Below are 15,032 nucleotides of genomic sequence, written 5' to 3' on the forward strand. Positions count from 1 at the left end.
GGCTAATTGTTTGCTCTGCAGAGGTGTTGGGCCCCGAAGACAGCTCTTTCAAATGCAAATGCTGGCTGTTCCGGGGTAACTTCAATCCCTCCAATCCGCCATCCCCTATCCCCGAACCCCGATCCCCTCCAGGCTGTGTACTACATGTGGCAGAGCGTGCGCCCTGAATAAATTAGTTTTATTTGTGTCTGGATGTCGGGCAATCTAAACAAATCGTGGGGCAGAACCGGGTTTCTGCATTTCCTGTGGAGTGACAAAATGATGTTGCGTCTGCGTATTATGTAAATCACAATAAGAAGCCAAATCGGAAAACGGGACGGAAAGAAAACGGAGGAGATGGGCAAAATCTCTTATATAAATTCAGAGACACACAGGGAAATGAGGAAGAAGCCCTCCAGACAGAACCCGACCTTTTCCACCATAATCGTCATAACACTGTTGATAAAATCATAATAGGCTTTGCCAGGGGGCAAATAAGGTTCACGTAGAACGAACAGCAATTAAAGCCTCCCCAGGCACCGAGTATAATTAGCTGCCAGGATTCCATTTTGTCGCAGGACGACAATGGCGGGATTTTTCAATCACTAGGAGCAGCAGGATGATGGCTGATTGAATTTCTGGGCTGACATATTCGAGCCGTGATTGTCGTCTGGCGTGTGTGGCAGCTGCTGCTCCATATTGATTCGATGCTGATTGCGTGCCAAGGGCTTTGTCTCAACATCAGATCTTCAGCATCTTCGACGGAAGCCATAAAAAGCCCGACTGGGCGCGATGCAGTGACAAGTGCTGGGTCAATGTGTCAAAAGAGAGAGCCCCAATGTCGCTGTCCATCAGGCGGGATGGCACAAGTTGTCACTCAAACCAGTGGCCAAGTTGCAAAATTGTTGACTTATGTCGCTGCAACTGGAGCATGGCACAGAGAGATTCGCTTTTACGAGAGGTGATAAACCGCTCGCTTGAAAGCGCCGTGAATATGTTTTATATGATGCTCTGACGGCACCACGTGGCGTATACGCACTTTAAACCAAAATTGCCTTTTATGCCGTGAATACAGAATACAGAAACAGAACACAAGGCGAACCCAGAAGGCTGCACAGCTTTGGCCAAATAAATGACAAAGCCATTTGTAATGAAATATTAAAGCCGGCAATAAAAAGAAAGGCTGAGGAGGAGGGGGGTGGCCACAGCGGGAAATGGGCCGGAAAACATCAGCATTATACTTATTCATTATGCTGCTGGTCTAGGAGTAGGCGTATTCGCATTTCCATCCCATTTTATTTTCGTGGGCGGAGGAGCGGGCCCAACACGGAGCGTTAACACAAATTTTATTGGACACACGGCACATAAACATCAAGAACATCGGGCAAATGGGCCGAAAGCAGGGTAAAATCGATACTCATATGGCCTTATATGTGTGCAGTGCAAAGATCTGACCGAAATCGTAAAGTTGCAGTTTCCACGGCACAGGTGGCAGATTTTAAATGGATTAAATAAAACGTATCAGAAATCAATTATTCAAATGAACTCATATTCAAGCATCCAATTAAATTTTCATTCAAATGAAAACAAAGTGTGTTTTCAAAAGGAAATTAATTGTTTTCCGCTTCTCGTTTTGGCAAATCTAGTTTTGGGCCACAGCAGAAAATATAAATTTAACTAGCTACCAACGTTGACGACAGCAATTCACGATTGCCCTTTATGGGCATGTCGAGAAATAAGGAAAAGAGTATGATTTTGAACGAAAACCTTTTGAAGTTGTCACTGCCAAAGTGGCTGTTGGTTTGGCTTTTACTGCCAACTGACTTGGCTTTTTCCCCCCGGCTTTTAGCCACCGAATTGTAAATTGGGCAAAACGCATGCCGCCGAGCAAACTTTTCCCATGATTGAGAGCAGAGCGAAAAAAGTCGATAAGAATATTGTTTAACTCAATTCCGCACGAGAATCTGAACTCAACCCGATTTGTTGATAAAAAGTGAAAGTGAAAAAAGCGAAAAGGGAAAAGGGAAAAGGCAACAAAACGTCGTTGGCAGTGGAATCTCTACCCCTAAGCAATCAAATTGAAAATTCTCCATTGTGCAAATATTGATTTTGTGCGCTGCATAAAGTTTTATGCGCCAAAAAAGAGAGAGATCCCAAGTAGAAATAAAGGGAAAATTTGCTTTCTAATTTGCACTGCGATAAGCCAAACGTTAAGAGCCATTCCTCATCCAGCTCTGAACTTGGACTGCCACAAGTGTCTGGGGCAAGGTCGAGTCTCTTTTTTGCGGCAGTCTCGTTCTGAGTTTTGTGCCCCGACTAATTCGACGCCTTCTGTCTCTCGAGTCGTGTGTTCCGAGTTTTATCTTTTTCTTCAACATATTATTTATGGTAATCGACATCAAATGCCGCCATTAAGCTTATTGCCATGGCAAGCGGCAGCAGCAAAAACGTTTTCATACTTTTTTGTTGCTGATTTTTTTTGCCTTCTCCTCATTGCTTCTGCTGTTTATAGGCTTCGAAAGCTAAAAATATTGTACATCTGCATGGGTAAATTCTAAAAAGGCGGTGGGAAATAAAGTACCTCGAAATTAACTTTTGAATACCCTCTTAAATCTCAACCAATTTTATTAACTGCTAAGTAAAATGCGCAAAGCAAGTTTTTGATTTTAAAAAATATTAAATTACAATTTTAAAATTTACTAAGCACACCAGCTATATTTATTTTGTAGTGCTTATTTTACTAGATGAAAAACCTTTATAGATATTTTAAGCTGTTATTATTTTGCCACAGAAATATGTGTACTGTTTATTGTAAGCGAATGTGTTTTAAATACAAGCAAGTAAAAAACCACAAAATTGTTTGTTAATTTTTTTTGTATAACTAAAGGTTCTTTTGTCAGGGTATTTCGGCTGAATTTACATACAGTGTAGGCGATTTCTCATATTTGGAGCTTTTGAATTTTTTAACACGAACGAATTTATGACAAGCACGTCCCTCCGTTCAAACTCTCCCTTTCGTTGGACAATAATTTGTTTGTATCTCATATTTGATTTTCGTTATATACTTGTTTGTGTGAGAGTGTGTATGTGTTAGCACCTTATCAGCAGATTATTTGCATAATTTGAGAATATTTTTCGAATCGAACGAAGGCTTTCCGCGAATCGCTGTTCAAGCTTATCTAATGAGAGATAACGAGGGAAGGAGAGATAAGAAATCCTCTTATTCCAATGGCGCGTGTTCAAACAGACACAAATGTATGCTAATTGAATTACTCTAAAGTTATTAATGGAAAAACTCATACGATAAAACTGAATTTATTAGAATTTTTCGGTTCATTTACCATTCTCAACTTATTTAATTACGAACTTTTTCAGTGCGAATGCGAGTTGAAAAACTTTATATTGCCCAAATGGGGAGGTGGGCCAGATGACACCTGAAAATGGATAATTGCCTCTAGCTAAAAGTTTCACATTTTATCCACGGTTCTCTTACTTAAACTAAAATTATCCAAGCCACTTTTATACTGATTAATATCTTTATATGCCCATCTTTGTATGAGCACATACATACATATTTGTTTATGGCACCAGAAAGCAGCATTTTAGCCGCCCACTCACACTCGCTATCTCGCCCAAGCTATTAAAGATTATTAAAAGCACCTTGATCCCGGGAGAAGGAGTTCCCTTGTGGGGATGCTGTTGCCCCGTGGCACGCACACCAAACTTATTGATCCATAAAAAATATAAAAACACGAGCATTATTAGTATTCGATGGTGGGATGCGATGAGGTGGTTTCTGGGTAGCAAAGTGTGCAGCCGGAAGGGTGGAATGTGCAGTCAGTTGCTCTTCGACCTTTACAAAGGTTGAACCCACTCCACCTCCTGGTGCAGGCCCAATTAAGTGGCTGTAAAGTTTGTTTGGGAAAAGCCCCGATAAACATAAATCTCAATATGTATTTCCAATGTCTTCATCTTCATTTTCATCGGCGGTAGCTATTCCCTCCGCCGGGCAATATCAATCTTTCATCTTCATCTGCATTTATTATACTGATGCCTGCTCCCAACCTCCTTGGGTATTCATTTATGCATTTTATTGGCTCTTGGCTAACCTGTAGCACCATCAATCATCTCAATGGCTATTCAGCTCCGATCTGCTCAGCTCTGCCTTTTGTGTCTATATTTATTATTTTGACTGGCCCGATGTCCGGCGCTCATAAGTGGTTCACCTGTTGGCCAACTCCCCTGCTTAGTAGTTTGCAAATAATTTTAATCAATTATGCAAATCGCATTTATTGGACCGTTATTTATGCGATTTGCGGCTGTATGAATACTGAAGATGGAGGAAATGGAGCGAGATGAACTGAGCCTGGCTAAGTTGACAGTTGAAACTGATTTTGAACCATTACTCATCTTTCCGGAAGTGCTATTTGGGCCCACTCACAGCCCTCGAACGTGAACGTAAAGTGCTCTCCGGCTTATATTTATACACCGATTTCGTATATGGCAGTTCTGGTTTCAGGTTTACCCAACTGCGTTCGAAAATCGCTCTCCCCAAGGAGATAAAAAACCACAACGGAGATAAGAACCCTGTATATGGCAAATGCAAATACAAATACGCACCAGAAAAGTATTCGCTGTTCTTTCCGGCACTATCCGTGGCAACCTTACAGGCTGGATTTAATGAATGAATTCAACTTGAATTAAATTCCTCCATATTTCTCCGGTGGTCTGCCTTGTTTTGTTTACACACACTGCAGCTGTTGATTCACCACAAAAGCAAGAAATGTATTTTTCGGCTGCTTTGCTTTGTTTCGCTTTGAAGGTAATAAATTTTGAACACAATTGCATTGCATAAACAATTTCAAAACTGCACTCGAAACGGGCTTTTGTTTACACAGTTGTCGTGTCGATTACATTTCAGCCATGATTTAACTGGTTTATTTGGTCGATTTTGCCAGTAGATGTTTACTGAAACCTGGCGAACGCCCGCGCGAAAATCTTTCAACGCAGCCCACGCACTTTTAGCGGCATCGGAATCGGAATCGCCAACTTCAATTGCCGAAGATACACAAGTTGGTTGCACTGAGAGAAACCGATACGGATAAACACCGATGGAGGCAGCGAACCGAACCTCTGGGCCAGCGATCGAGTTGTGCGCCGCTGAAGTGCTCGGCACGTATTAATTTCTGTGGCAGCGCTAAAGTATCCGAAAGATACATTCCGCTGGTCGCGCACAAGCGCATATGTGGGCAACTTCGCTGCCGACGTCGCCAACTTGTTTGACGGAAAACCAAACAAAAACGAGCGCACAGATCTGCTTCCCAGTCCCTCTGGATGTTTATATTTACACATCTAGAAAACTCGTGGGGGGGGATGGATAGAAGATGATCGCGATGGGTCAGACGTGGGTGACGTCGTATTTAATGAAAAGCGACAAATTGTTGTCACTGCCGTCTCAAGTGGCAGCAGCTCTCGTTTATCTCCATCCGCCTCGGTGGCTTTGTTTCGCGCTAGACAGATATACTTCTGTTCATTCTAATTCTGGAAACTCTGGCATCTGACAGTTGATTGGGTCTTCTACGCACTCCAATTGCCAGCTGGCTGTGTGAATCTGTTTGATTACCAGAATGATTGGATTTAACTGATTTCGGCAGCTGGAAAACAGTAAACTGTAAATCTTGGATTCCAGCGTATGCAAATGTCTCCCATCCAAATTGGACAAGATTGCGGCAAAGTTGTTGTGTGTTTTTTGGCTAATTAAACGTTTTCGGCGAACGGGGCCACAGACATCTTGAATGGGGCCAGTCGAGAGTGTTTTTGATTTGTATTTGCCTTTTGTGGCAGGCGGTTTTTGGCCAAATCTCGAATATACTTCCGCTTCGAAGTGCCTTGGCGGAAATCGCTCTTACAAATCAAATGGTTTGACCGGTGGTTTTGCGGCTTTTGCTCTCTATTATCCACATGGGTTCTATTTAACCCGCAAGTTTTCACTGCCTCATCCAATTATTTATTGTAGTGGAGTGCCCACAATGGAGCGGCTTTCTCCCAACTCAGGTCGCATAGATCAAATACCTGCGCTCCAAACACCTACGATGTGTCTGAACTTGAATATCGATGCTACTTGGGTCACTTGGGTGGCCGTGGCCCCGAAACTGGTCTGGAGGAAGCCCCTTACACCTGCAACTAATGATGTATAATTATACGTGGGTTAAGTTTCAGTTTCCAAAGTATTTTCATTAGTTTGATGGATTTTCTGGCTGGGATGGTATGGTATGACCGGGTCGGGCGTTCCGGCTATAATTATATAATCATTTTAATTGGATCCGGCAATGTTTGCGGCTGTGGCAGCAACGTCGACGTCGACACATAACAAAGATTAATCGTGCCCATGTCGGCGGGTTGGGAGACAAGAAATTGAGCTTAAGTACAAGCTATCTTGCAGATACTTTTGCACATGCAAGGTCGGGTGAGGAGGCGGAGGGGGCGGGGCCCGAATGCAGATTCCATTGCAGCATTACATTCCATTATAACGGAGATTTGCAGGTGCGACGCCCATACTTGACTTCGCCTTGAAGAATTTTAAGGTCCCAAGACATTTATAAATTAGTTGCAATTTGTATCTGCTTCAGCTGTTTTTGCCACTTAAGTCTGCCTGCTCGCATTTCATTAGACCCAAATTAGCTTCATCACGTGATCGTGGCTTCGGAGGAAAGGGGTATCCGGGGAATCGGTCGATGGATCCCGGACCAAAAGGGAAATCCAAACAAGTCAAAACGGAACTCGCACCAAATGGCAGCCTCACATTCTCACATAAATTTCCAGCACTCCGGTGTTTCTTTTTCAGCAGCAGCTCTTCTATTTTCTGATGAGCACCTCTCGCATCACTCTAAATTAATTGTGGGTCTATTGATAGGCCACTTCTTTGTTTTAAGGGACCGTCATTCGGCATTCAGCAGTTATATTTATCCGGCTCTGGAAATTGGGCTTTGCGTGTCGCACGCCACGTTCCGCCACGAAAATTCATAACACTCGGCTGCAGACGAAGTGTCAAAAACAATTCCATAGGCCCAAAACATTGTGGATTCGCTTGAATAATGTATTATGTTATAATTGCGGCGGGTTGGCCGCAGGCAAATCCATTTCGGGCTTTTCCCAAAGCCAATCAGCTGGAAAAATTATGCGAAAGCGTATTTTGTGACCGCAAATAAAGGGCGGCAGCAAAATAGGGTCAACAAAAATGTTGGCAGGAACCAATCGCTTTGATAAACTGGAGTAAAAGATAAACTGAGCTCGCTTAAAACTGTTTATATTGTTTTTGATTTCACTTCCTTATTATCGATCAAAGAAAGCCAGTGATAACCATTAAAGATTTTAAGAACACATTGACCTTATAAAGATGGAAAAGCTAAGTTTGATGATATTAAACTTAGCTTTTCTCGCTCAATTCTATGTTTACAATAATCATTATAAATTACAGATTATATTAATAATAAATTACTGAACATTCAAAGTTTAATAAACTTTCGGTTTTCACTTTCAAATGTTTTACTTGAAATTGATTTGTAAAAATTTAAATATTAAGTCGGTGTAAATTTACCTTTTTAAAACAAAAGTATTTCACTAATTAGCGCATTAGTACATAAACTGGAAACTGCAAAAATAAATCGAATTCAAGCGAAACATTCTAATATCTATGCCATTTTTTTGTGACATTTTATAAGTTATTTTATGTGGAAAGTGAAAAATCCAAATATACCTTCGTTTAATCCCAATAGTTAGTCGAATTGATATCTTATTGAAATGGTTACATTTTTAAGTCAGATTCAAGTAGGGGTGTCAAGCCATGCACTTTAGAATATAAATTACAACCTGTGGTGATGGTAAACCTTAAAATTTAAAAGTAGACACAAAATTCTTGCGTATGAGTAAAAGATGAAGATTGACCGACATTTCAATTTGTCAGGTAAAACCAAAAACCTTTTCAGGAAAAAAGGAAAGCCGCAATGACAAAATGTGAGCAAGGCAGAGAACGAAAAGGTGTTGCAGGATTCTTACGTATAATTTAATAACCCGCATCAAAGTAATCCTTCGATGGCGATACCAATACAGTATTTTACTACACACCGTCCACATTGCCACCACTTCCCACTGAAATGCCATTGCAATTTCCATAGCCACACACTCGACAGGCCACAGTCACCATATTAGTAAGTTGAGGTCATGCATGCTGCCACTGTCATGCCCCACTTAACCATAACTACTCGAATTTCCCAGGCTGCCACTCGTGCACGGAGGGCTCTCTCCGAGGCGCCTCAGACCCAATCCGGACCATTTCAATTAGCAGACACCTCCCGTCCGGACAGGCCCGCAAAATATACTATACACATGTAGGTACACGGTCGCATACTCGTATATTCAGGGCATTGAACATTGGGCTGGAAAAAACTGCTGGCCAATATCCTGGCGGAAATTAATGTTGCTGTGGCAAGCACAATGCCAGAAAGAGGGGCAAAAAACGGAACGGAAAAAAATTGAATGCCACAAACCGATATGATTTGCCGGGGGGGTAGGGATTGAATGAGCCTTTCGCCGTTGTCAGCAGTTCCTTTTTCCTGCTGTTCACATCGACGGATAAGGAGGGCTTAGACCGCAGCCAGGCACGCCCCCAATCGAAAAGCCCATTCCCCCACCACCCATCGAAATCCCCGGAATATTGAACGTGCTCGGCGCATCGGATATGCAACACGACGGGGATGCCGTATAATCGCTATCAATTATATTGCTCAACCCGGGCATTGTTTCGCAATCGACAGAACGGCATCGCCAGACTGCTGTAAACAAGGACTTACCTTGCCATCGGCATCGGCATGTGCATGGTATCGAACCTCCAGCGACCCGCCGAGCACTGCATACCAGAAGCGGCCCTGTTCGCCGGCACGAAAAACTGCGAGGATGAGAATTCGTTAGCCACCTCCTCTGCATATTAAATCCACTCTATCCAACACTCACGTGTCACGCCCTTCTCCAGGTCCTCGTAGAATCCGCACATGGCCAACTGCTGGAGCGCCGATCCTGGAAGGCGACACAGCGGCTCCACGCGTCGCAAGCGGCACGAGATTAACTCCACGTCACGCAAGTTGCGGTCGCAAGGACTGAAAAATTCATATTTATACAATAGTTAGGCATCTGCGATAATCACAATGTAAGTTAGGATTTTACCATGTTAATAAAATAATAGCACTTTTCTTAGAAAACTCAAAATTGTTGCCAACTTTACTCTGTTGTTCCTGTTACAACTATAGGATATAGGCTAAAAACTGAGGGAGCAAATTTTAGAGGAACAGACGGACATGCGCTAAAATAATAATTAATATTATGATTCCGTTGAAATGATTTGTTAAAAACTGATTAACCTTTAACCTGGTGTTCTTAAACATATAATATATAAATATAAATATAAATATAATCGGCTTAAAGGTTTTTAATACATTGTTATTTTTAGCAAAATGGCTTTAATAATTATTTAAATAAATGAAATTTGATCAAATTAATACATTATTTAATACATTTTTCTAACAATTGTACTTCAGCCAGCTGAATTTACCTACTTTTTTAGTTACACGTATGGTAAGTTATATTCTTTAACATATTTAATGGATTAACCTTATTTGTGTTCTGTTTCATTCATAATATAAAGTGTATTTTACATGGTTGGTTTATAAGTACTTTTTATCTGTCATTAAAGCAACTCACTCGCATAATCCGAAAAAGATTTTAAGAACCTTTATCTGTATTTTAAAATGATAAATCTGAAAAGTGCAGCAAAATAAAATATAAATAAGTCCCTGGGCAATGGATTCCGGGTATTAAACAATTCCAAGCTGAGCCCAGTCGTGTTGAACAATAGACAGCAATAAAGCAATAGGAAACTCAAAAAAGAAAAAAAGAAACAACGAGTATTTTGCATTTATAATTTACTGACTCTATGCAAAGCACTGCACTTGGATTTGTTCTATTTTTGGTTGCTGAACAAGGCCATAAACTGAATAGAAAAAGAGAGGAGATGGGAAAGCAAAGGAAAGTAGAAGCTTAACAATAAACTCAAATTAAAAATGCCAGTGTCATTTGTGCATGGTTTGTGCTCGCATTAAATATGCAAATTCTATTTTTTTCTTTGTCTGCCTGAGTGAGAGTCAATTGAAAAATGAATAAATAAATATAAGAGTTTCCGGGCAAGAATCTCGCAGGAAACGGAAGCGCACCCAGGAAAATTAAAAGAAAGGGGAAAACAAGTTTAAGCACTGAAAGCGAAGCAGAAATTAACTGCATAAAACAAAAAGTTTTACTTAAAAGATTTAAAAAACACTCTAGAATTCTTGAAAGTAGCTTTAAGTCAATTTGAACTTAAAACATTTAATCCATAAAATTAGTTTATTTTGCCTTGCTTATGTTGTTTATGAACAACAATTTACTTACAAATTTGTTTATCCTGTGTTTAATATCAACTAGAAATTGTATTCCAAAAAAGATTTTGGTGTGAAAATATGTACAAGAAATGAGTTCCAGAAACCAAAAAATCTGCTATACTAATTCTGTTAAAACATTTTTAAATTGTATATAATTCAAAATAAATAGTTTCACTCTTTTTTAAGGTGAGATTTCTTAAAGTCCATGTGTGATGAACCAATTTCGATGCTAGAATGTTTACTTTCATCCTTGTAAATTTTTTGTGTTGCACATTAAAATTTTTCTTTTGTATTTATATTTATTCTTTTATGTTGATTTCGATTTAAAAAAAAGTAAATTAATATGAATGTATTTAAATGAAAGTGCAATATTTGGTAATATTTAAACCCCTGGCATATAAAATATAACTAAAAATAAATTTACAATTTTGGCTATATAATTCAAAAAACCTAAAATCACCATAAAGTACCTAGATCTTCTTTTCATGGGCAAGCGCCTAGTAGCTTAATTATATCTCGAATATTATATGGTGGTGCTAATGTTGCAAATTGGATTTCCAACAGTCTTCATTAAAAAAAAATAGCAAAAGTTTTAGATCTTAATGAGACGAGCGCTGGCCCACAATAAATCTATAAGGACCGTCGACATTTTACACTCCTCCCTTGGCTTCCGCCTAATTAAAAATTCCATAAAATTGCGAGGGAACGGATGAGGGGGGATCAGAGGAAGAGGTGACCTGGGTGAACTGCCCCAGCTTGCAGACAAAGGCTGCTTGCAAATCGAAAATAAAACACAAGTTGGCCTTCGCCGGGGCATCATCTGCATTGAGGGCTACTTTTGCAGCGAGACGTCTACTTTTTGGCGCAGCCGTTGAACAACTTTCATCTGCCTGCTGGAGCTAAGCGGCTGTCTTGCCGGGCTCATACATAATTCATTCGCCAGTGGAAGCGGCAATTTTGGGAAACCGAGGGGCACGATGCCCTGCCCCCCAGTGACGCCGACTGTTTCTGGGCTTGTCGTTAACCAAACAGTCAGGTCCTAAGTGCTTTCGATGGAAAGGGAAAGGCGAAGGGGCTGCGGTGGTCCAAAGAGCCGGAAGCGCGTTGGGCTTCATCCTAGGCAGGCTATGCCAACCCAGGGCTCGTTGTTTATTATAATGGTTTTTGCGGTTTTTAGGCACACGCCCCAAAGTTTAGTTTTGGAATTTTGTAATTGCCGTGCCGGCGATTCGTCAGACTTTAAGGTGCTGGAGAAATTGCTGGCATACATTAAAGCTGCTATCAGCACACGTGGCGTATGATAAATGCCTAGTGGCACTCGTGAGTAAGGCGACTTTGGCCGGGAAGCCATCAATATCAATTGCTGTCTGGCTTTGCCACTTTACGCTTTACGTACTGCGATTACCTTGCCTTTTTTCCAAGGATACGCAGGATTCATTGGCTTTTTCGTTTGTATGCACCGAGCGTGTCCTTGTGCTCCAGCTTCAGGTGTGTACTTAAGCCCAGATCGCTCTTGATAAGCCGAATTACCAGCCAGCGATTCCCGCTGCCGTGACTTGGCCTTCTTAGCCGAGACCTCTGCCATTAATTCTGGCCAAATTAAATCATTTATTTTGTTAGGTTTTTGCTGAATGCGAGGCCATTTGTATTAAATGCTGAATGACTTGCCGCTTGAAAAAAGAACTGAGCCATTAGGAGATATCGCAACTCCAATCTGGAAAGCTGCTGTGATTATTATTTTAGGTTTGTTTTAGTTGGAACTGCAGCCTGCATCCCGGCGCTCGGCTCTCTCTCTTTGAGCTGGGCAAACAAAAGGCAGCAAATTGCAAATATTTGCCCCAGGCACAAGGCAAACAGTTTGCTTTAAGCCTTTGCCACTTGACCTTTCTTTTTGCCGCTGCTGCGCGCAGTCACATGAGTACCCGCTGACCCCCTGACCCCCTGAACATTTGAACACAGAGTTAGGGAAGCGTTTAAGCGTTGACAGAGCATGAAATTTGAAGAGATTGCCCTGTGATTGATGGTGTGGAGGGAGGCGGTGGCACGCCCCATTCGGATACCAGCAATGAAATATAAGGCCACTCCGCAATAATAGAATGTGCCGCAGAACTGAGCAGTCGGTGGGTCATGCGAGGCTAATGGTGGCACTCGTCAAGTGCTTTTCCCAGCTAAAATCGAGCAAATTGCATCAAGTGGCGAGTACTGCGAGAGAATGAGTGTTTGAGCCTCGACCATTCACGCATGAACAAATTGATTTAAGTACACAAAAGAAAACAATGTTGATTTGGTGACTTAATAAAAAAGAAAGCAAATTTCGGCAAGCCAAAGACCATATGCAAAAGTATATAAAAATAAGCATAATAATATATAATTAAACTATAAGTATTTGTGTTTATGCACTGTATCGTTTTTGTTAAAAAAAAGGAAGCCGGTTTATTATCAAGGGAATGCTAAAAGGGAACCTGAAGACCTTTTGGAAAACATTGATATCTAAATGATTAATCTCCGTTAAAACGAACTGAACATATTTATTTTTTCCCAACGAAAATATTTTTTTTGGGAATTTATTATTTAACTATAAATGTATTTTAATGGAAATACCAATTAATTATATTGGTTTTGAAGTTAAATATTAATAGACTCATAATTAATATATTAGTAGTAATTAGTTATCATGAATTTTGCCATAAACACGAGAAAAATTGAATAAATTTCAACGATTCTAGTAAAGTACAAATTACTTTACACAAACGTTATTATAGATTATGTTTTTAAAGCCATAAATCAATATATTCGTTGCATTTAAAATAACATTTGTATTGCGCACTTTTAATAATCCATTACATTTCGGTTTCCTATTCAAGCCCGATGATATAATTGCTTTGCCAATGGCGGCTCAGTGAGTCAAAAAGAATTGGTATTGAGATTTAATAAAGCGGATAATTCGTGGCAGGCCGAGTCCACAATACGGATTGGTCTTTTGCCAAACGGCAATGATGGAGGGAGATTGAGTGGGACTCAGTTGTTGGCTCTTGACAAATGAATGTAGAGCATGACGGCAACATTTTAAAATGTTTCGCTTCTCGTTCTTGTTTTGTTTGTACTCCATGTCGAGCATTTCATTTAACGTGCGTGTGTACGTGTCTTCATTGGGAAAACAAGAGGAAAGAAGTTTGTGCACTCATCTTTAAAATGTGACGGAAAATTAAAGAAAATGTGCAACATTCAAGAAAGCATTGAATTGGACTCTCAGAAACTTTTGGGTTTGAGCTAAGAACTTATAATTTAAATTACGAAAAAGTTTTTCATTTCAATCTGAGCTGATGATCTAATTAAATTGCCTGCCTTGAAAAGTATGCTTTATATAGATATACGGGGAAAAATTTAAGCCCCCATTCCACTTACCGTTTGTCCATTGCAGTTATCCATTCCATCGCCATGTTGGCTTTTATTTTAATTAAACTTCCTTTGCGCGATTAATTTTTTGTCGTTTTGAAATTATTATAAATTATCAAAAGCACATGCCATAAATACCGAACGAAAATGTGTCTCTGGCGCGCCGCAACTTTCAACAGAAAACATAAATCGAAGCGGAAGGAGAGTTTGAAGTTGTGCAAGTTAATGGCGCATTGCGGGCCAGGAAAGCGAAATCAAAATACCGGAAAATGGCGGCCTCTCGCTGTCAGCTTGTGCCGTCACCTCAATCCGCGATGTTGCCTTCAATTTGCGATTCCCTTTGAGTGTATATGATGCCACCGTTTGTGGGGCACTGCCAGATGGCTTAGCACAGCATCGCACTCGAAATCCGCTTTTGGGAGCGACGGAGCGAGCGCTTTTCCAGTTTCAAGCAAAGGGTAAGCGAAAGTAACTTGTTGATTAAGCGAAAGTTCCGAAATAGATTTTAATTTGAGTTCCCGTTTGGCTGTCGTTGGGGATTCCGTGCAGCTGCAAAGTTAAATTGGGCAAATGTGAGACAGAGTTTTCAGTAGACTAAATCTACTGCAAACTAAGTGTAAGCTAGCCTTGGGCTCGCAAAGGGAATTTAATATAATTTATATAAAATGCCAACAGCAGATGTAAAAGTTTTTCCTCTTTTACATTTTTTCAGCTACAAAACTAATGTGGATTGCTATTGTTGGACTTGCCAAAAAGGGTTTATCCAACGTCTCTCTGTGTGGGAGTGTGTGTGTTGCCAACTGCTGACAGCTGCCCAGAAGGCCCTAATGCAGGCATGTGTGTTCTGTGTTGGTTTGTGGGTATCTCTGTGTCCCCCAACAAAAGCAAATGTTATGAATAAGCTTTGATGCGAACACCGTTGGGAGGGGAAAAGGTGGGGGTGTTGTGTTTTGGAGAGGGGGATAACTAACAAACTGTCGGGGTACTAATCTAACAATAGTTTCCCCAGATAACAATAGATTACTCAACACACGGCGTATACTTAATGCGCTGTCAATAGGCATACGCATACTGATTTCCCGGAATACAAAAACCCAGATCGTATAGCATGCAAAAGTACGATCTCCCCAGCACTAACGTGCTGAAATCGTGTTGTTTACCATTCACTGCACTATCTATATCCATATAATG

General features: G+C 40.7%; 1 protein-coding gene across 2 annotated transcripts in view; it reads right to left on the reverse strand.

Moving 5' to 3' along the window:
* The window catches only part of LOC108044282 (rap guanine nucleotide exchange factor 4), a 44,547-nt gene that overhangs the window by 28,497 nt on the left and 1,018 nt on the right, over nt 1–15,032 (reverse strand). The window contains exons 2-4 of one of the 2 annotated variants that reach the window (XM_017123241.2): nt 13,851–14,390; nt 8,989–9,131; nt 8,829–8,923 (exon numbers count right to left, since the gene is read on the reverse strand). In XM_017123241.2, the coding sequence (XP_016978730.2) occupies nt 8,829–8,923; nt 8,989–9,131; nt 13,851–13,885 (273 nt within the window). In that variant the 5' untranslated portion in view covers nt 13,886–14,390. Of the gene's footprint in view, nt 1–4,599; nt 5,177–8,828; nt 8,924–8,988; nt 9,132–13,850; nt 14,391–15,032 lie in introns of those variants that run through there. The other variant, XM_044456531.1, reaches the window with a different exon arrangement.

Source organism: Drosophila rhopaloa, unplaced genomic scaffold, assembly GCF_018152115.1.
Source record: "Drosophila rhopaloa isolate 14029-0021.01 unplaced genomic scaffold, ASM1815211v1 contig_115, whole genome shotgun sequence".
Classification (NCBI taxonomy): Eukaryota; Metazoa; Arthropoda; class Insecta; order Diptera; family Drosophilidae; genus Drosophila; species Drosophila rhopaloa.